This window comes from Lithobates pipiens, unplaced genomic scaffold (assembly GCF_037356315.1).
Source record: "Lithobates pipiens isolate NorthernLeopardFrog02 unplaced genomic scaffold, aLitPip1_a1.2 Scaffold_35, whole genome shotgun sequence".
Taxonomy (NCBI): Eukaryota; Metazoa; Chordata; class Amphibia; order Anura; family Ranidae; genus Lithobates; species Lithobates pipiens.
In genome coordinates this window covers 17,894,305-17,917,740 of record NW_027507811.1, presented here as the reverse complement: position 1 = coordinate 17,917,740, position 23,436 = coordinate 17,894,305, and the positions used below count along the sequence as shown (strand labels likewise).

The window sequence follows — 23,436 nt, the reverse complement described above, 5'->3', positions numbered from 1 at the left end:
CTTTTCCGATAGCCCTTTAATGCTTGCCGTACCCAGAAATCCTTGGTCCAGTCCTCCACCCTCAACAACCTAAACAAAAATGTCAAACCTGCCAACTTCCGGTCAATTGAGGACACCGATACCCCCTGTTCCATATTCCGGGCAACAAAGTAGAGTACCAGCAACCGTCCCTCAGGACCCCGCTCACTTACCCCAGCTTCGCGTACCAGTCCGAACTATTCCGTCCACACCTTGGAGTAGGCCGACCACGTGGACACACTTACCGACTGCTCGATCAATCCCGCGGCGATTCCAAAGGCAGCTTCCAGATCCACTCCGGGCAAGCGACCCCTTCTGCGTCTGCGCCCGGAGCCAGTGCCCTGAACCTGTCCCACTGGAAACGAGATAAGGAGTCAGCCAACTCATTATCCACGCCCGGGATGTGTACAGCGTAAATAAACACGTTCAACTGTAAGCACCGAAAAAAACAGTTGTCGCATTAGCCGAACAACTGGGGGAGAAGTGGCCGACATGCGGTTAACCACCTGTACCACCCCCATGTTGTCGCAATTAATGCGCAACTTAAGATTCCTACACTCTTCCCCCCAAAGCTCCAAAGCCAACACCACCGGGAACAGCTCCAACAAGACCAGATTACCCAGGAAACCCGCGGATTCCCAAGACCGCGGCCACGCACTCCACCTGCCTTTGAAAAATGCACCGTACCTGGTGGAGCCTGCCGCATCCGTAACCAGATCCACATCAAAGTTACTGACAGGGCCCGACATCCACATCGCCCTCCCATTATAGGAATCCAAGAATTCGTGCCAAACCCGCAAGTCCTCCCTATGTTACCGACCCAAGCGAATGAAATGAGTCGGAACACTGACCCCCCGCGGTAGCCGCTGACAGCCGTTGGCAGAAAATCCTTCCCATCGGAATGATCCTACAAGCGAAGTTCAGCTTCCCCAGGAGGGACTGCAACGTCCTCATCTGCACCTTACTCCTGCCCTGAATGTCCTCAATCTCCCGCTGCAACTCCTCAAGCTTGTTCCTAGGCAGCTGGCACTCCATCGCCTGGGAATCAATTACAATCCCCAGAAAACTGAGCTCCGACGTCGGGCCTTCCGTTTTATCCGCCACCAAAGGAACCCCAAACCTGCCTGCGATGTGCTGCAACGTGGACAGCAGAATCGCACACACAGCAGAGGCAGGCGGGCCCACACAGAGAAATTCATCCAAATAATGGATAACCGACTCAAGGCCTGACACATCCCTCACCACCCATTCCAAAAAGGAGCTAAAAGTTTTGAAGTAAGCGCACAAAATCGAACAACCCATCGGCAGGCACATATCCGCATAGAACTGGTCGCGCCAGTGGCACCCCAACAACCGTAAGCTGTCAGGATGGACCGGGAGCAACTGGAACGCCGATTCCACGTCGGCCTTAGCCATCAGCGCCCCCTGCCCATACTTCCGCACCCACCGGACCGCCGTGTCAAATGATGTGTAAGACACCGTACACGCCTCTGGGTCAATGAAATCATTGACCGAGCCCCCTTAGGGAATGACAGGTGATGTATGAGACAACATTTTCCCGGCTCCTTTTTGGGGACCACCCCCAACAGGGAAACCACCAAATCGGGCCAAGGCTTCCCCCCCAAACGGCCCCCCCATACGCCCCAGCGCCACCTCCTTGCCCAGCTTCTCATCTACCACCTCAGGATGTTGCAACACCGACTTAAGATTCTTCGCCACCATCGGCACCGCCGTAGTGAACAGGGTATCCGAAAACCATCCCGAAACCCCGCCACCAGCACCCGTGCCGCCTCCCTCTCTGGATACCTACTTAGAAAAGGAAGCAGCCTTGCCAGCATCACCGGTGTCCGCCCTTTTCTGAGTAGCATCCCCGGCCCCTTTTCTTTTTCGGAAGCACCGGGACAGCATGTGCGTGCCACCGCAGCTGGAACACTCGTGCTTGAACCTGCACGTTCCCCCGAACTTGCAGGCTCCCGCGTTGTACTGCCAGCACACCCCCCATTTCTTTCCGGCCGGCAGTCCTGAGGCAGGCGTACTCCCGGCTCCCCCCTGAAGAAACTGAGGCGGGGCCCGCGCTGGGGACATAAGCCTCATCCAGAGGCTGATGTCCTTATGGTCCCAGCGCAATTCCGGTCGCACAGCCTTGCGCTGCCGGAATAGCTCGTCGTACCGGAGCCACGCCACTCCCCCATACACCCTATGGGCCTCCCCAATCGCATCCATATAGCAGAAGAGCACCGAGCAATGCTCCAGGCTCTTCTCCCCAATGACGCTGGCCAGACTGGCAAACGCCTGCAACCAGTTAGAAAAAGTGTGCGGTATTAATCGATACCGCCTCTTTTCCTCGTCCTCCTTCTTGGAATCATCAGGCTTAACCCTATCCAAATTAAACTTCTCCAATGGGAGAAGCGAAAAGATCTCCACATACTCCCTTTTGCGATCTTGTCCTGCACTTCCTGTTTCAAATGGGCCCCCAGCGGCCCCTCGAAACACACATACACCTCACAGCGCGCCGCATCAGCCAAACGAACTATGTCCGATCGAACCACCGCCTCCTTACCCGCATCGATCACCGGCGCCTGGACCATCCCTGCCCCCACTGAGGCCGGCACTGAAGGGGCCAGAGTCTCTGATCCCCCAGCGGCCCCAGGCCCCCCCCCCCCCCCCGAGTCCCCCGGCCGGGGGAGCAGCCCACGGGGCCACCAGCGCCGGCTGTGGCAACCCATCATCAAACCGTCCCACCAGTGCCCGCAAACCCTCTAGCAAATCCCGCATCTGAGCGGCAGGCTCCAACATCCCAGGGGCAAGTCCCACCGCAGCCCCCGTGTCCGCCACCCCCGTGTCCTGCCCAACAAGCGGCACTGGTCTCCCCGTGCCCGCCTGCACCACCCTCAACAGACCCTGTAATTCAGTTGATAACAAAGCAGCATCTTGTGACTCACCTGGCTGTCCAGGGGCTCACCCCACAGCCGGACCAGCGCTCTCCCCAGCCGGTGCTGGAAGATCCTCTTCATCTGATACCTCCCCTTCGCACCGATCCTCCTGGTCAAAGGTAGGTGGAGGTGTAAGCCCCCTGGGGGAAGAGACCCCGGAGGCCGGTGCAACCACCCGCAATGGTGCCGGCTCCCCACCGGCCGAGACATCCCAAGCAGACTGTTGGTGTGACCCAGCCCTGCGAGCCGCAGGAGAAACGGACACCCGGAGCGCCCCTGCTGGTCTTGTGACTGGAGCAGCCCGCAGGCGGTCCCCGCACCTGCCCAGGCCTGGGCGCAGCTCCTCTGCCTCTGGACAGCGATCCGTGAGCCGATCCATCCCGCTCAGCCATCCCTCCAGGACCACGAGACATCGCAGCAGCAGCCCCCCTCCCCCCACAGTCCACCACTAGAGGGAAACCCCTGCCTCGCGGTGCGTCCACCCCGCCCCCCACCCCCGGCGTGTAGGCCGCTCAAGGCCCCCAGTGTCCCACTGCGAGCGTTTCGCCGGTGGGATCAAACGGTCCTCCACAGGGCTCCTGACTACACGAGGTGGTCGAGTAGCAGACCCTGGTGAAAAAACGAGCCGGAGGCCGAGACCTCTGCGCGCGCGCGCGCGGCGCCCGCTTCCCGATGAAGGTCCCACCATCTCCGCGATGTCACCCAGCCTGTCCCGCAGCCACTCCGGTCCGCGTTACACCACACGCCGCCGCAAATCGTCCAGCATCGCCTCAATGTCGGCCATTGTTAGAGGAGCAGTCGAGCAAAACTGCCTCCTCTCACTGTTCCTTCCTTCCGCACTGCCTGTAACTCCTCCCCCTCCTCCTTTTATACCGCTCCTCCCCTTCAGCTTCAGTTTTTTTTCTACTCCTCCCTCTAGTACCTCATCCCACAACTTAACCCTTCCAGCCCTTATCCTCACTGTCATGCCCGGCCCTTCGTTACTTCCCCTTCAGTCCATACACTGCGGGCCTCCCTTTATGGGAAAAGGCCATCCTTCATGAACGAGCGATTTACGCTCTATCGTTATGGGTGTTGCTTGTGGCGTGGATATTTTCAGCATACTTTCTGCTGTAGCCGTCTTAATAGGTCTTGGAATTTTGCACAAACCCCATCCTTGTGAGGCAACCTGTGCAATTTCATTTCTCTGCCACTGCAGACCGCATTCAGGCCCAAAACGCACCCTGAGCTTGGCAATGCATCTTCTATCATGCTGGCATAAACACATGTGCCAGATTCCTGGATTCTGTCCCTTCACAGGGTAAGTGGAAGCAACTCCTTTAGAGTGTATTGATCACATGCTTAGTGAATATGACAACCTGTTAGGTGGCGTCATCCTGTGATCGTCTTATGTTTTTTGGAGCGTTTGTGTTCAGGGTTTCTGCTCCTAAAATAAGGCAAAACACCTTAATTTGCATATTTTCCTTTGCCACTCTTTTAAGAACCATCTCCCACGTCGCCCCCTCCTACCTTTGCTAATCTTCTGTGCCACTAACAGGTGTGGTAAATATATGGAGAAAAGCACCTTATGCTGCGTACACACGACCGGACATTTCGAGGGACTAGGTCCGACGGACTTTCGGCGGACTTTCCGAATGAACGGACTTGGCCACACACAATCACACCAAAGTCCGACAGATTCGAATGTGATGACGTATGACTGGACTACAATAAGGAAGTTCATAGCCAGTAGCCAATAGCTGCCCTAGCGTCGGTTTTTGTCCATCAGACTAGCATACACACGAGCGGATTTCTCGGTAGGAACTGGGTCCGGCGGAGTTCCAGCGGAAAAATTTGAAGCATGTTCCATTTCTAAAGTCTGTCGGATTTTTGCAAATCAAAAGTCCGCTGCAGCCCACACACGATCGAATGGTCTGCCGGAATCGTTCCGTCGGACCTTTGATGACGAAAAGTCCGGTCGTGTGTACACGGCATTACTTCTCACCAAAAAAAATGCAACCCTGTCTTTTTAAGAGCCAACTGCCTTCATCCACTCACCTCAGAAGTATCTGCATGTGAGCATCAGGCAGCATTTCCAAAGGCAGACATCAGACAGAGTCAGAGACAAAAAACAGTCAGACTGTGAAACCCACAAAGTACATAGCTTAGCTGGGGAGCCAGGACAGCACCCCAAGAGACAGACAGGAGACTCAGACAGAATCTGAGGTAAGTCTTTTACCTGGCAGGACGGCAGAGAGAGGGAGAGAAGCCCTTAAAACTGCAGACCTCCAAAACCAGTTACACCATTGCATGGTGTCTGGCAGTTCCCATCCTGTGGTGCCATCTCCCCATACTCTGTGACACCATTCACAGCCACTCTCAGACTGACAATAAAGCCAGGAGAGCAGTGCAGTATGCTGTATATAAAAACAGGGAAAAAAAACAAAGGGAGAGGCAATGATGACATTGCAGAGCTCTTAAAATACTATACCTGTACAATATATTTAAGCATCATTTCGCCCACAGCCTTGGCACAAGGCACCTCCGTTTTTAGAAAGATTTACTATCAGCATTCTGGGTCTTCCAACTCCATCAGAGACTGAACATGGAGGGGTAGGTTTGGCAGGGGGGGAATGCAGCAAACAAATTACTTACCAACTGCAATCAACATGTGGCCTGGAGCATGGCCAAAAAAAAAAAAAGAACATCTTATTTGGGGGAGGGGCTGTCTTTTATATTCAGCTTGGAACATGTGGTCATTAGTGGCTCCAAAGGAGGTGTTAACCCGTTATGTGCTGGAGAGGTATACAGGGAGATATACAGAGGGAGAGAGGGGTATACGGGGACATATACAGAGAAAGAGATATACAGAGAGAGCGGGGTATACAGAGAGAGAGGGGGTATACAGAGAGAGAGAGAGAGAAGGGAGTATACAGGGAGATCTACAGAGAGAGAGAAAGGGGGTGTATACAGGGAGATATACAGAGAGAGGGGGGTATACAGAGAGAGAGGGGTATACAGGGAGATATACAGAGAGGTATACAGGGAGAAAGGTACAGAGAGGATATAATATAAAAGACGGAGGGAGGGAGAGACCTTCAGGGTAATAACGTGTGATCTGCTTGCAGCTCCTCCTATTCACTTCACTTTCCCGTCCTCCAGTTCCTGCTTCCTGGTCACATGTTTCCTGTGACATCACAAGGTGAATCTACACTATAGGAACTAGACGATACTCCTCCTCCGTGAGGGATGAGGATTTAAAAATCAAACATTGTTGGAACTGGCAGCAGAGGAAGTAATAATATTTTTTTTTTTTTTAGAAGGACACAAGGATCTCTACAAGGACGTCATGATGGAGAATCAGCCGCCCCTCACATCACCGGGTAAGAGGAGACTTTATTGTAAAGGAGAGAGCAGTACGGAGGCTCCACCTAGATCCCCCATCATCTGATAAACACATAGAAACAATGTATTCAGTCAGTGTGTGTGTTTCCTACAGATGGATCCAGTAATGGGAACCCACCAGAGAGATGTCCCCCTCCTCTGTATTCCCGGGATTCCACACAGGAAGGTCACACCATCCCCCACCATCATCAGGTAGGTGGGACTGAATAATTAGAACTCAAATACGTTGTAGAATTCTACGCTTCGAAATAAAATTATTTCATTTCATCTCTTGTTTCCTTTTATAAATCCGTTTTATCACATTTGGGGTTTAGGGTGAACAACTAAAAGACATCAAAGTTGAGGTTAAAGTAGAAAAAGAAGAGAAGTCCGGGGATCCGCAGTCTATGGAGGAGGGAGATCCTCTGTATTCCCGGGATTCCACACAGGAAGATCACACCATCCCCCACCATCATCAGGTAGGTGGGGCTGGGCATCTAGACCTAAATATATATTCTAAGCCATGAGATGACGTTCTTCTGTGTAGTCTCTTGTTTTACTTGGACATCTGAAGTGCAGCCTTTGTTACCCTCCCCCCATCCCCGTTTCTAGCTACTTTGAGCGCCCTACATTTTTCACCCCCATTTTTATTTTTTAATATACATTCCTTTCCTCTGTGGGTCTTAAGCCCAGACACATCGCAGGTCCTCCTCATCCTTGTGTTCTTCCAACGGAGGGAACATACTGAATGACGTGTCATTTGTGTCCTTTATATCTGCCTTGAGTTGACTTTAATAGATGTTTTCTATTATTTTTGGTGTAGAGTGAAGAACGGATCAATATAAAAGCTGTAAACAAGAAACAAGAAGTAGAGACGTATGTGGGGGGTGATCAGCCATTCACGGAGGAGGTCGGGATGATTATGAAAAGTGAACAGAAAGACATTTCTCTACATTTTGACACAGGTAGGTGACAGACATTGTGGAAAAAACAGGTCAAAGTCTCATTTTACTTCTAAGTATAAGGATTGTAGTGTAAAAAACAATGTTAGATAATTATCAGACTTTCACATCATCCTATAGGCAGGTTCTAAAAGGTTAAATATGTGTTTGCCTACTAAAGGGTTAATGTGTGGTGTGGTAAGAGTTAACACTTGGTGCTGTGATGTTCCTTCCCCTGCATGTGTCACTTCCTGATTCTGAACCGGATCGGACCTCGTGGTCTCTTCCTGTATGGGAGGTGATCAGTGAGGACGCTGTAAAGAGGTGAACTGAACTTTGTTTCCCCTTAGTTCCCCCTTAGCGGGACCCCTGGATGCTTTCCAAGCAGGGTCAGGACAAGGGGTGGGCTGGAGGTCTGGCTGCCCTGGGCACAATGGTTTACTGTAGGGATGGGGGCACCTTCCTTCTGTTACAAGGCTGATATGAGTAGTGATAGTGACAGTGATTTAGACCAGGGAGTGACTGATCGGCGTAGGATCTCCTAAACTTGCACATCATGAATGAGGAGTGGGTGCAGTTTGGCATCTTTGCCCTGGGCACTGGATGACCTTGTCCCAGCACTGGTTCCAAGGACTGGACTTTTAATGCCATTAGTACCTCCTGTCATTGCCCATGTCTACCGCCTGTTAGTGCCCATTGGTACCTCTATTTCTCGATAGAACACCTAATAGTTCTCTCTTCCCTCCCTCCTCTCTCGTACGGGATAGGAGAGGAGACACATCCGATCTGCTCCTTCTCTCTCCCCTGCTCCCCCCCCCTAGTGACACCACTGCCTGTAAGCGTGTATGACCTCATTGGTGGTGCACTGGAGTTGGCACATCTGGAGTATTGATCTGCGTATATGTAATTTTTCACTGAACACATCCTTCATGTACTCTACGCTTCACATGATTGCATATTTTTTGTCAGATTTATTACCTTGTATTCCGGTATAAGTGAAGTGCAGTCTCCCTACCACCTTTTTTATTTATTCTGAGCTTTACAATATTTAATATCTATGAATAGTTTATACAGAGTTGTCACAGATATTGGTACACCAGTCTATTTAGGTGTATATATACAGAGTACCGCCTCCTTTAACCATTTCTTTGCCACTAATATATGATATATGTCAACAGCAGTATATGGTTTTAATCACTGACAAGCCGACTGTTGTCTGTCAGGAGGAAGTGATCAGGTGGCTGTATAACTTCCACACCACCTCTCTCCCCACATGCACCACTGCCATGTTTCACCCCATCTGTGGGCCCAGGACCTCCATGGTGGGTGTCGCCACATAGAGGGGAGTGAACGAATGTTAATTCACTGACCTCCCTTCCCTAATAAGAACTTGGAAGCTACAGTGCATCTGGAAAGTATTCACAGCCCTTCACTTTTTCCACATTTTGTTATGTCACAGCCTTATTCCAAAATAGATTCAATAACATTATTTTCCTCAAAATGACGTGAAAGAAGTTTGTTTGAAATCATTATTTGGAAAGGCACACACCTGTCTATATAAGGTCCCCACAGTTAACAGTGCATGTCAGAGCACAAACCAAGCCATGAAGTCCAAGGAAATGTCTGTAGACCTCCGAGACAGGATTGTATGGAGGCACAGATGTGGGGAAGGGTACAGAAAAATTTCTGCAGCATTGAAGGTCCCAATGAGCACAGTGGCCTCCATCATCCATAAATGGGAAAAAAATTGGAACCACCAGGATTCTTCCTAGAGCGGGCCACCGAGCTGAGCGATCGGAGAGAAGGTCCTTAGTTAGGGAGTTGACCAAGAACCCGATGGTCACTCTGACAGAGCTCCAGCATTTCTCTGTGGAGAGATCCTTCCAGAAGAACAACCATCTCTGCAGCACTCCACCAATCAGGCCTGTATGGTAGAGTGGCCAGACGGAAGCCACTCCTCAGTAAACGGCACATAAAAAACATGTGTGTTTTTTGCCAAAAGTCACCTGAAGTAGTCTGACCATGAGAAACTAAATGGTCTGATGAAACAAAGATTCAACTCTTTGGCCTAAATGGCAAGCGTCATGTCTGGAGGAAATCAGGCACCATTCATCACCTGGCCAATACCATCCCTACAGTGAAGCATGGCGATGGCAGCATCATGCTGTGGGGATGTTTTTTAGTGGCAGGAACTGGGAGATTAGTCAGGATCGAGGGAAAGATGAATGTAGCAATGTACAGAGACATCCTTGATGAAAACCAGCTCCAGAACGCTCTGGACCTCAGACTGGGACGAAGGTTCATCTTCCAACAGGACAACCACCCTAAGCACACAGCCAGGATTACAAAGGAGTGGCTATGAGACAACTCTGTGAATGTCCTTGAGTGGCCCAGCCAGAGCCCGGACTTGAACCCAACTGAACATCTCTGGAGAGATCTAAAAATGGCTGTGCACCGACGCTCCCCATCCAACCCGATGGAGCTTGAGAGGTCCTGCAAAGAAGAATGGGAGAAACTGCCCAAAAATATGTGCCAAGCTTGTAGAATCATACTCAGAGACTTGAGGCTGTAATTGGTGCCAAAGGGGCTTCACCAAAGTATTGAGCAAAGCCTGTGATACTTATGTACATGGGAGGAGCCTGTGATACTTGTGTACATGGGATTTTTTTCGTTCTTTATTTTTAATAAATCTGCAAAGATTTCAAACAAATTTCTTTCATGTTGTCTTTATGGGGGATTGTTTGTACAATTTTGAGGAAAATAATGAATTGAATCCATTTTGAAATAAGGCTGTAACATAACAACAGAATGCGGAAAAAGTGAAGTGCTATGAATACTTTCCAGATACACTGTATGTGGGTGACATCACTTCCGGGTCCGGCTGTCACTTTCCCGAGTTGCTGTGGTTGAGGGGAAAAAGCAAATGGAGCACAATATGTACTTCATGACCTTCAATGGAAGGCGGATGAGACATCACTGGTCACACAGACCCCTAAAGTCACATTAAAGGGTTCGTTTTCCTAACACCGGACCCCCTTCACCCCCCACCCCCGGTCCTCACTGTACTTACCATCAGACATCCTCTACTATCAGGACTCTCTCACCACTCCAATGGTCAGGGGATATGAAATACCCCACTGCTCTGTCTTCTCCATACTGAGCTACCAGGATGGACCTGATGGATTCTGATTGGTCAGAGCCATCACATGTAAAGCGGGGTCCAGGAGGGTGGGGAGGGGATCTGGTGTTAGTTCAGATTTACAGTTCTTCTGTAGAGGTGATCTAACCCTTTAATAAAGCATTGCACTAACAGCTTAGCTTGTCTCCACACTGATGGGGGAGGGGTGGAGCCACCCCAGGACACCAGCATTGTAAATCTTGGAGGAAGATTATTTCTCCATATTTTGATGTTACAGTTGTACCCGGTTCCATGCCAGAGCTCTGTGAAAGTGACTGTTAGACCAAAGTGACTTTTTTCTCTCTTTTTTTTTCTTGCTGACTCAGCTTGGAGTCCATATATGATCTGCAAACTCTTCATAATATAAAATCCGGCCAATCTGATGTAGTAACAATCCACTAACGCGTTTTGGATAATGAAGCCTCAGTCATAGCTATTTATTATTATAGAATTAGCAGATGATATATGGACTCGGTGTGAAGACTTTTCTGGTTGATTTTGGAGGGAGAACAGGAGCCCAGCTGTGAGATCGGCATTTCCACTTATTCCACCGACGGGGAGGAGGAGCCAAAACTCCACTTATTTGTCATCTACTGAGATTTATTCTATTTTTTTACTTCTTTCCAACAGATGGATGTGATGTCAGGAATTCCTCGGAGAGACGTCTTCTATTATCTGCTGATTGTAAGTCAGAAGATAATGTCATCACACAGGATCCTCCAGGAGGAAATCCAAATACACAAAATATACATCACAGACCTTCCTGTCCGGAGACATCAATGGATCCCTCTGATCAGGGGGAATCTTCTCATCAATCACATACTATGATTGGAAATATCCATGTAAGATCTCACACTGCAGATCCATCAACAGATCCTTCTAATCCCGAGGAAACTTCCTCACCCCATGAAGGAGATCACCGAGGTGACAATCTATTCTCATGTTCAGAGTGCGGGAAATCTTTCACTCGGAAAGGAAATCTTATTCATCACCAGAGAGTTCACAGAGGTGATCATCCTTATTCATGTTCAGAGTGCGGAAAATCTTTTACCTTTAAGGGAGCACTTACTAGACACCAGAAACTTCACACAAATGATTGTAATTTCCCTTGTTCAGAGTGCGGGAAATCTTTCACTGTTAAAGCAGACCTTGTTACACATCTTAGAATTCACAAAGGTGAACGTCCTTATTCGTGTTCAGAGTGTGGGAAATCTTTCACTGACAAATCAGTTCTTGTTACACATCTTAGAATTCACACAGGTGAGTGTCCTTATTCATGTTCAGAGTGCGGGAAATCTTTCAATCAAAAAGGACTTCTTGTTAAACATCTTAGAATTCACACAGATGAGAATCCGTATTCATGTTCAGAGTGTGGGAAATCTTTCACTAACAAAGGATTCCTTGTTCAACATCTTAGGATTCACACGGGCGAGCGTCCTTATTCATGTTCAGAGTGCGGAAAAACTTTCACTGGCAAAGGATTCCTTGTTCAACATCTTAGAATTCACACAGGTGAGCGTCCTTATTCATGTTCAGAGTGTGGAAAATCATTCACCCAAAAAGGAGCCCTTCTTAAACATCAGAGAATTCACACAGGTGAGCGTCCTTTTTCATGTTCAGTGTGCGGGAAATCTTTCTCTGAAAAAGGACTCCTTGTTAAACATCAAAGAATTCACACGGGTGAGCGTCCTTATTCATGTTCAGAGTGCGGGAAATCTTTCACTCAAAAAGGAAATCTTGTTGCGCATCAGAGAATTCACACAGGGGAGCGTCCTTATTCATGTTCAGAGTGTGGGAAATCTTCCACTCATAAAGGAGACATTATTGCACATCAGAGAATTCATACAGGCGAGCGTCCTTATTCATGTTCAGAGTGCGGGAAATCTTTCGCTTATAAAGGAGACCTTGTTAAACATCAGAGAATTCATACAGGTAAGCGTCCATAATCGTGTTCAGTGTAGGAAATGTTTGATTAGGAAAAATAATCTTGTTGAACATCAGAGAATTCACATAAGTGAGCGTCCTTATTCGTGTTCAGAGTGCGGGAAATCTTTCATTAGGAAAGGAAACCTTTTGCAACACCAGAGAATTCATAGGAGTGAGCTTCCTTATTGATGCTGTAGATCAGGGATCTCCACACTTCGGCCCTCCAGCTGTTGCAGAACTACATGTCCCATGAGGCATAGTAATACTCTGACATTCACAGACATGACTAGGCATGGTGGGAATTGTAGTTCCTGAACATCTGAAGGGTCATAGTATGAAGAGCTCTGTTGTAGACGAGTCAGCCATCAGGGGTTTAGCCAGGGACTCCTAGGCCAGGAGTTCCTCTATGGGATCCATGGTCATGACAATAGGTCCAAGAAATTGTGCCCTAACGGCGTGGTGCTAGGGTTGCCACCTGTCCAGGATTCACCCGGACAGTTCGGGTTTGGAATCATGCGTCCGGGTTTCAGACTACCTGAAACCCGGACACATTATTTAGACTGGACTATGGCTTCCCAGCAGGGTTGCTGGCTGCAGTTGTCTAGGCTGAGAGTGTCTGTTACACTCTTTCACACTGCCCAAAGCAAACACTAACAATCCACCCCCAAACACACACACACAGACGGGAGAAGAGAGAGGGCTCGATCAGCACCTCATCCTCCCACCCCTACCCCTCTGTGTCTGCCCACACGCCAATCCCCGGTGCTGTGCCTCAGAAAAGGAAAGTTGGGGCAGGAAATTTCAATTCAGCAGCCTCGGATACATCTGGATGAGAGGTGCTGACTGCCAAGGGGTGAGTGAGCTCACCATCCATCCCTGTCTGTCACTGAAGTCTCCCCCCTTCTCTCTCCTGCCTCTGAGTGAGTACACTAAGGCAAATCAGGGTTCTCAGAGCACCCCTTATATCAGAGTTCCCCTTTATACCAGAAGCCACAGTGTTCCCCCTTACATTAGAGTTCTCTCCGTACATCAGAGTTCTCAGTGTTCCCCCTTACATCAGGGTTCCCAGAGAATTGCTTATGTTAGAGGCCCCAGAGTTCTCCCGTACATCAGAGTCTGCAGAAACCCCCCCTTATAGTGAAAGGGAACTCTGCGAGTTCAGATGTAAAAGGGGAACTCTGTGGACTCTGATGTAAAGGGGGACTCTTGTTATTAACTTCATATGATTAGAAATATTATTTAATGGCAAAATATATATAAAGTTTATACTATAAAAAAAAATTGGCATGCTCCCCGAAAGTGTTCGGGTTTTGACTTGGAAAAAAAGGTGGCAACCCTACATGGTGCAGCTAGCAGTAGCAGAAGTACATCCATCTAGGTAGGTGCAACCTGGCGAATAGGTCCCCGTATACGAGTAATGTCCCTGCTGGCATGTTTCACCCAGACTTGTGGGTCCGGAACCGACCGAAATTGTGGAAGATTAGGGTTACCCCATAGCGGTTGAAAGGACGACCAGGAATTCTGTCTGTGAAACCTCTTCCTAGCTACCACCCATACTCTGAGAGTCATCCTAGTCAGTTGCGGCAGGCTGACATAGGCCCCAGGGCCCCGGTACACCAAGTTCAACAAATCATTGAGGGAGCCCAGTAAGGCCACCTCCAGGCACACAGCCGCGGTGGCTCTGGAAGAGACGAACCACCAGCGGACCGAGACCAATTGTCTCCCTCATTTTGCTAAACTTCTATTCAACTGTCTCCTTATTAAACCAAATTCATTTGACGTTATATCAAATAGCTATCTATCTCTTTCTAAAATTACCGTATATACTCGAGTATAAGCCGACCCGAATATAAGGCGAGGCACCTAATTTTACAACAAAAAACAGGGAAAACATATTGACTCGAGTATAAACCTAGGGTGAGAAATGCGCAGCTACTGTAAGTGGAAAATAGGGTCAACAATGCACATTTGCAGCCTCACTGTGTCCATTTGCAGCCATAGGTCCCCCTAACTTCAAACTTGGTAGTTAAGGGTTCCTAAATGCCCCCTAGCTGCAGCCACAGTTGACCGACTTTGGGGCTTTGTATCTCAGGGTAACTTGGTGCTAGGAACCCCAACTTTGTGTAAACTCAGTGAAACTAGCACTACAACATATCCACATTCCTAGCACCAAGTGGCCCCAAGATAAGGGACCCCAAAGTCGGTTTCGGAAAATGTCAAGCACTTTTCTGCAGCAGAGAATGACATTTTCTGAACTGATTTTTAGGGCCTCGTATCTTGGGGCCACTTGGTGCTAGGAATCCCATCTGGATGTTGTAGTGCTAGTTCCACTGGGTTTGCATACCAAATTTGGGGTTCCTAGCACCAAGTGGCCCCGAAGGGGGCCCAAAGTCAGGTCGAAAAATGTCATTCTCTGCTGCAGAAAAGTGCTTGACTCAAGTATAAGCAGAGGGGGGCATTTTCAGCACCAAAAAATGTGCTGAATAACTCGGCTTATAATCGAGTATATACGGTAAGTGTCCCCCATTATGAGAATACATATGGAATTGTAATTATGTATTTTTTACATTTTATATCCGTAATTATAAATTCATTTTTACCGGATACTTATATAGGAAGATATACAGAGAGGGAGAGGTATACAGGAAGATATACAGAGAGAGGTATACAGGAAGATATACAGAGAGAGGTATACAGGGAGATGTACAGAGAGAGAGGTATACAGGGAGATATACAGAGAGAGAGGTATACAGGGGGATATACAGAGAGAGATGTATACAGGGGGATATACAGAGAGAGAGGTATACAGGGGGATATACAGAGAGAGGGGTATACAGGGAGATATACAGAGAGGGGTATACAGGGAGATATGCAGAGAGGGGTGGGGAGGTATACAGGGAGAAAGATACAGAGAAGATATAATATAAAAGATTGACCCCCCTTCAGGGTAATAACGTGTGATCAGCTTACAGATTGTTTCACTTTACTTTCCAGCCCTCCATTTCCTGCTTCCTGGTCACATGTTTCCTGTGACATCACAGAGCAATCTACAAGATAGGAACTAGCCGATACTCCAGGGTAGGGATGAGCTCAGGCGTGTTCGCATGGTCCACATGCTGAGACCGCCAGGAAGTTGGCACAGCGCTGCGCTAATCACAGGCAGTGAGACATTTCCCAATCTCTGCAGCCGTACATCGGGACAATGTCTCACTGCCTGTGATTAGCGCAGCTCTGCGCTGACTTCCTGGCGGTCTCAGCACGTGGACCATGGGAACACGCCTGAGCTCATCCCTACTGGGTGAGGGAGTAAAAAGAAAACATTGTTGGAACTGGCAGCAGAGAAAGTAATAATATTAATTTATTTAGAAGGACACAAGGATCTCTACAAGGACGTCATGATGGACAATCAGCCGCCCCTCACATCACCGGGTAAGAGGAGACTTTATTGTAAAGGAGAGAGCAGTACGGAGGCTCCACCTAGATCCCCCATCATCTGATAAACACATAGAAACAATGTATTCAGTCAGTGTGTGTGTTTCCTACAGATGGATCCAGTAATGGGAACCTTCCAGAGAGATGCCCCTGTCCTCTGTATTCCCGGGATTCCACACAGGAAGGTCACACCATCCCCCACCATCATCAGGTAGGTGGGGCTGGACATCTAGACCTAAATATATATTCTAAGCCATGAGATGATGTTCTTCTGTGTAGTCTCTTGTTTTACTTCGACATCTGAAGTGCAGCCTTTGTTACCCATCCCCCATCCCCGTTTCTAGCTACGTTGAGGGCCCTACATTTTTCACACCATTTTTATTTTTTAATATACATTCCTTTCCTCTGTGGGTCTTAAGCCCAGACACATCGCTGGTCCTCTTCATCCTTGTGTTCTTCCAATGGGGGGTAAATACTGAATGACGTGTCATTTGTGTCTTTTATGTCTGCCTTGAGTTGACTTTAATAAATATTTTCTATTATTTTTGGTGTAGGGTGAAGAACGGATAAATATAAAAGCTGTAAACAAGAAACAAGAAGCAGAGACGTATGTGGGGGGTGATCAGCCATTCACGGAGGAGGTCGGGATGATTATGAAAGGTGAACAGGAGGACATTTCTCTACCTTTTGACACAGGTAGGTAACAGACATTGTGGGAAAAAACAGGTCAAAGTCTCATTTTACTTCTAAGTATAAGGATTGTAGTGTAAAAAAAATATATTAGATAATTATCAGATCTTCACATCATCCTATAGGCAGGTTCTAAAGGGTTAATATGTGTTTGCCTACTAAAGGGTTAATGTGTGGTGTGGTAAGAGTTAACACTTGGGGCTGTGATGTTCCTTCCCCTGCATGTGTCACTTCCTGATTCTGAACCGGATCGGACCTCGTGGTCTCTTCCTGTATGGGAGGTGATCAGTGAGGAAACTATGAAGAGTGAAACTGGACTTTGTGGTGGAGTTTCCCCTTAGCGGGACCCCTGGATGGGATCCAAGCAGGGTCGGGAGTATGGATGGGAGCACCTTCCTTCTGTTACAAGTAGTGATAGTGACAGTGATTTAGACAAGGGAGTGACTGATCGGTGTAGGATCCCCTAAACTTGCACATCATGAATGAGGAGTGGGTGCAGTTGGGCACTGGATGACCTTGTCCCAGCACTGGTTCCAAGGACTGGACTTTTGATCCTATTTACTGGGATGCAACTAAGTTATAAAAAGTTATGGACAACGCTGCACAGCCAAATCCAGTACATTTTTATTAGAGGGAGAGAAAGAGGAAATGCAATTGTGATTCTGTATATCCCTCAAATGTACTTCTATGGAACCTGGACAGAACAGTAAATATAACTTTATTCACTAAAGCAGTGATTACATGGTTACATGTTCGTGGTTCCGGTAGGTGTGGGAGGGTGGTATCAATGGAGGGCCCGCATCGAATGACACCCGTCCCGCTCAGGTGGCGGCCTGAGCTCAGGAGGGAGGTGTTAGCTGGATCACAGCGGGGGGTCCTTCTTGGACGTTACTTCATGCTTATATTGCATTCTATTCTGTGTTCTTGGGGCTGCTACATATGAGAATGCTGTTTCATATTTTCATAGTTAGTAAGGTTGAATAAAGACACCAGTCCATCCAGTTCAACCTGAGTGAGTGTCTACAATTGTCCCTATCCCCATACATTGCACACTCACATTGGTCCCTACACTCAATGAGCCCACAATCCAAGGTCCCCATTCATATACTAGGGCCAATTTTTGACAGAAGACAATTAACCTAGCTGCATGTCTTTGGATTGTGGGAGGAAACCGGAGTACCCGGAGGAAACCCACACAGGTACAGAGAGAACATGCAAACTCCAGGCAGGTAGTGTCGGTGATCTGTTGGTGAACTGCTGTTCTCTGCTGGATCTGTAGAACACTCGTAATGCTACAGTCCATAGAACAGGGCTCGACAAACCCCGGTCGCCAGGTCGCATTTGCGCCTAGATTTCGTGTCCTGGCGACTGGGGCAATGCTGCTGGGGTATCCTGTCTCCATTTGGACCCCGAACTCCGCCGCGCAATTCCATCGGGCCGCGCCGGCCAGTAATTGAGGCCGCGGCTTTGCGGCCTTCTAAAATCTTTCGGTAGTCTGGCGCCATCTTGTGGTGGATGTAGAAATTACACCCTATTCCAATAATGCTAATTCCTAATGGAGTGAAGCTCCCCTGCCTGTTTTTTGCCCAACGGTGAGTGTGGTGGCTGGTAAATGGCTTCTCATTATATTATATATATATTATTAAATTTATTAATTTATTTATTAATTTAATTTATATATATATATATATATATATATATATATATATATATATATATATATATATATATATATATATATATATATATTATTATTATTTTTTTGTATTTTTATTTTTTTTTTTTGTAAAAAGTAAAAAAAAAAATTATTTTAATTAAGGAAAAAAAAAATATTATTTGTAATCCTCCCTGCTTGACCCCTTTCACAAGGGCTGTCTGATGTCAGTTTTTCAGGCGGACCTGATCGAACCCTTAGCAGGGAAATGGCAGTAAATGAGCGGGAATATGTCGGAAATAATAGTCACATTCTTTTGTTAACCACTTCGTGCCCGCGCTATAGACGAAAGATGTCTACAGCGCGGACACCAATTGCCGGGAGGGCGTCCCTAGACATCCTCCTGTTTACTTCCCCTCTGCAGGCCGCCATGGGCGAGCATCGGGGAAGTTCTGTGTTGGCCGTGTCCCTTTGGATACAGCCAATCACAGATCATGCTAAATGACCAATCACAGCGGCCATTTAGCACTCGAGCGGTGTGTCCAATGAGAGGTGATCTCATATGTGGGGGGCTGGGGGCTATCTTCCCCTCACTCGTCTCCATGTCAGGCCAGGGACAGGTCCAGATCGCCGTCACGGACCTGGCTCCTAACTTTTTTAGCTGGCTCCTAGATTCCAAGCAAATTTGTCAACCCCTGCCATAGAATATAATAAGGTGAATGCTGCTCATTCACCATGGCAATGCTACTCCGTGCTTTTAGAATCGACAGCGTACGCCAGCTGCTTCCCCAGCAAATCCTAGCCTCTGGCCTATGACTATCTGTATTTCATTGCACCATAATGTGCATCTGTATGTGCAGCCCGCTTGTAGGTGAGTGGGTGTTTTGTCAAGTTACTGGGATAGGTACTCTACGAAATCCTACCTGCAATTAATAAATAACTACAGCTGGAGGTTCAGCTGCCATGGAGGACCACCCACGTATTCATGCTCTATCTGGCATTTCAAGGGGGCATCCGTTCACCCTAGTCATGCCAGTATCGGGGGGGTATTGTCCATCCATCCACTTCTCCCAGGGTTCGGTTGGGGGGGCCTCCTTTCGTTCAGGTGTACATACTGTATAAAGGTCACCCCTGTGAGTATTGATTGGAGGCCAGATCCCAGGGCAGGGGGGCGAGGTTGGGTGTGTGTTTTTCTCCTGTGGTTAACTTCCTCTTCTAGTCAATTGTTCAGCTTCACCGTGTTAACGTCATAAGGAGAATTATAGAGCTTGTACTCAGTTGTCATTCAGTTATTTAACAACATTAAATAAATTCATTCATAGCTTTCATTCGTAGCGATTTTCCTGTCGCAGCATTTTTCCGTGTAGCTTTCATTTGTTGCTTTTTCCTGTGTCGTTTTCGTCAATAGCATTTTCCTGTCATAGCTTTTTCCTGTTGTTGTAGCTTTCTTTCGCAGCGATTTTCCTGTTGTAGGGATTTTTACTGTCATATTGATTTTTCCTGTGGAGCTTTCATTCGTATCAATTTTCCTGTCGTAGCTTTTCTGTCGTTGCGTTTTTTCCTGTAGCAGCATTGTCCCATGTAACTTTCATTCGTTGCGTTTTCCTGTCATAGCGTTTCAGTCGTGAACCATTTCCTGCCGTAGCGTTTTCCTGTGTAGCTTTCATTCGTAGCAATTTTCCTGTTGTAGCTTTTTCCTGTGTAGCTTTCATTAGTAGCATTTTCCTGTTGTAGCATTTTTCTGTCGCAGCATTTTAGCTGTCGTGGCATTTCATTCGCAGCATTTTCCGGTTGTAACATTTCTGTCATCGTAGCTTTTAGTTCGTAGCATTTCTGTCATCGTAGTTTGTTCATAGTATTCTGTTGTAAGTTTCCTGCCATAGCAATTCTCATTCGTAGCATTTCATTCGTTGCTTTTTCTGGTCATAGGATTTCTGTTAGCTAGTGCTCACATCTAGGATCTGTCACGTCTGCGGATCCATACGGGCTGAGGTTTCGTTTTCTTTGATTGTCGTCCCACAATCTTCTCACCCATTTAACATACGTCATAGGATGCTCACTCATTTCATTACACTACAGTCTGTGGGTACACTAGCCCTAAGGGTTGTTTTGCTACTTTGTCTGTTTTTCTGTCGTTGCATTTCGTTCTTAGCACTTCTGTTAGCCAGGGCTCACATCCAGGGTCTGTCACGCCTACGAATCCATACGGGCTGAGGTTTTTAATTGATTGTCGTCCCACAATCTTCTCGTCCGTATACAATATGTCATACGTTGCTCGCTTATTTTATCACACTTGTACGCCTACCCACCACGGTCTGTGGGTACACCAGCCCTGAGGGTTTGGTATCTGTCTCTGTTGTTCTGTCATAGCATTTCGTTTGTAGCATTCATGTCATGGCTTGTCATTCGTAGCATATCTGTTAGCTAGGGCTCACATCCAGGGTCTGTCACGTCTATGGACCCATACGGGCTGAGGTTTTCATTTTTAATTGATTGTCTTCCCACAATCTTCTCGCCCGTATACCATACGTCAAACATGCACGTTCACTGTACCTTTACTACTACCCACCACGGTCTGTGGGTACCTCAGCCCTGAGTGTTCATTTTGAATTACCTGTCCTGGCGCTGAAGGTTGCTCGGGCTCGCTCACTACATACACTAGGGTTGTGTCAGCATTAGGTTCACATTCCCGCGCTGTTGGTCTTGTCATTTCTGCACCTACATCCTCATACTTGTCAGGTACATAGGAGTGTTGTTGTTTCGTGGGTTGGTTGTCTGTTCTCATTTCTCTAGTGGTGTTTCCTCAGTTCAGGGCATGTTGTGCGTTTCGGGAGCAGCCAGTTCACATTCAACCCTCCACCGCCGCATGGGGGTTCAGTGCACGGTAACACCCCATCATTAAGGGGTGGGAGACATGCCAAACTCAAAGCTGAGTTTTATCGCTGGTGTACCCCTTTGCCAGCCTCAGCTCGGGGGGGGGGGGCAGTATTTTAGGTGGTTATTCCCAACTCCTTCCCATCCTCTTCCATCCACCAGCGGAGCACATGTTTCTATGCGTTTCTCAATGCGCTCTTAGGTCAATGTTACAATTGTTAGACAGGATGAAGGGGAGCATAGCCTGCTCGGCTTGCGCAGAGGTGTCAGCGGTGGCTCCTGCTCTTCTCAGTATGCCTGCAGGTGATGTTGGAATTTCTTTACAGTGCCATGTAGAACTGGGGGAAAGCTTGGTTATAGGCGATCGATCTTGCCAATGGTTCTTTATCCAGAGTATTCAGAGGGCTTCTACCAAGGGTGGGAAGGTTTATGGGTTCATGTCTCTGGCTTTCGCTGCATATTGCCTCGGCAATTTGGCCTCATCTACCAACACCATCAAGTATCTATCAGGTGACCAGCATTTTAGGACCTACAAACTCCTGTCAGTCTGTCCTTTTTTTGCAGCTCACCCTCTCTAAGCCGTCAAGGGTATTCAGGGAAGTCAGGGTTGTTCTCTTTGGCACGGCTACCAGTTACCGGCCAGGATTTCGTGGTGTTTCAGTCTTCCTATCACCTACCCTTTGGTGCAGTTTCCAGTTAGTGCTCTAGGCAGTTCTCTTTTGCCATGCTTGCTACTTCCCCTTCATTTGAATAGATGGATAGCCAGGGGTTAGTAGTTATATTACTGTACCACAGTAACAGTGTTGGTTTAAAGTATTTGTACGTCTCTACGACATTTCTTGGGTCTGCTCTTTCTCCCTCTCCCCATGCATCCTCTCACTACAAACAGTTTGTTCTCATGTCCAGGTTACTTGCCAAACCAGGCTTGAGTCCTAAACCCCTTTTCTCGATATTCGTCTGGATCGAAGGCAACTTTCGTAGGTCCACACAGGGGGTCCCTTCTTCATCATCGGGTTCATGGGGCGCTGGAGATCCTCCGTTTAGCAGCTACATACGTAAACCCCTTTTGTAGTCATCCAGGCTTCCGCGGATGGATGGCTGTTGCTGGCCCTTCATTGAAGCTTTCACATCACACCTACTTTGTGTCTCTTTTTGCCCTCTTTTAGGCATACTGACCAGCCAGGCCAAGGCACACCTCAGGTCTTGGTAGTTAGAATTATCGTATTTCCAAGTGAAGACTCTGACTACAAATATGTGTATATATATATATATATATATATATATATAATATTTTATACATTTCAAGAATGGAATGCACTCCAGAGGTCTTGTTGGAAAGAGAGATGTTAGCTGAAGTATGTAATTGTTCTTTCAATGTTGGGCTAACATACATGCTCATCAATACCCCCTACCAGTGCAGCTTATCAATGCTGCCTATCAATGGCAATCAGTGCTGCCTATCAGTGCCACCTATCAGTGCTCATCAACTATGCCTATCAGTGCCCACCAGTGCAGCCTATGAGTTCTGCCTATCGGTGCTCATCAATGCCACCTATCAGTGCTCAATGGCCATCAGTGCTGCCTATTGGTGCAGCATATCAGTGCCCATCAATGCCACCGATTAGTGCCTCCTTATCAGTGCAGCCTATGAGTGCTGCCTATCAGTGCTCATACGCAGGTGCTGCTATTGGACGGGATGAGAAAATTGGAAATCGGAGATGAGGATGGTGTCAAAGTGCCCATAAGAGCCATCAAGGACCTGCTCGTCGATGTCACCCCCTGCCCCACCAAGACAGGGTAAGTGTCGGGCAGATGGCAAATGGGCCGGGGTCACACTGGCAGCATTTAATGGGCACACTGGCAGCATTTGGCACAGGGGTAGCATATTATGTGCACCCTGGCAGCATTTGGCACAGTGGCGGCATATGATGGGCACACTGGCAGCATTTGGCACCCTGGCAGCATTCAATGGGCACCCTGGCAGCATTCAATGGGCACAGTGGCTGCCTTTGATAGCACAGTGGCTGCGTTTGATGGGCACAGTGCCTACAATTGATGTTTTGTTTGTTTTTTTCAACATTTTTTCAGTTTGTTTGCGCCCCCCCTCTCCCCCCAAAAAATTTGGAGCACCAGCTGCCACTGGTGATCAGGGAAATTATCAAAGAGAGAGGGGTATACAGGGAGAAATACAGAGAGGGGTATACAGGGAGGTATACAGAGAGAGGGGTATACAGGGAGGTATACAGAGAGAGGGGTATACAGGGAGGTATACAGAGAGAGGGGTATACAGGGAGGTATACAGAGAGGGGTATGCATGGAGATATACAGAGAGAGGGGTATACAGGGAGATATACAGAGAGGAGTGTACAGGGAGATATACAAAGAGAGAGGTATACAGGGAGATATACAGGGAGAAAGGTACAGAGA

The 23,436-nt window shown here is 47.8% G+C and overlaps 1 protein-coding gene across 1 annotated transcript in view; it reads left to right on the top strand.

The window, feature by feature from the left end:
* Nucleotides 1–23,436, top strand: part of LOC143955178 (uncharacterized) — a 137,670-nt gene that overhangs the window by 77,965 nt on the left and 36,269 nt on the right. The window contains 9 exon segments of the mRNA XM_077465270.1: nt 6,185–6,313; nt 6,430–6,527; nt 6,650–6,793; nt 7,138–7,279; nt 11,064–12,387; nt 12,389–12,543; nt 15,663–15,788; nt 15,905–16,002; nt 16,346–16,487. Coding sequence (XP_077321396.1) covers nt 6,185–6,313; nt 6,430–6,527; nt 6,650–6,793; nt 7,138–7,279; nt 11,064–12,387; nt 12,389–12,543; nt 15,663–15,788; nt 15,905–16,002; nt 16,346–16,487 — 2,358 coding nt within the window.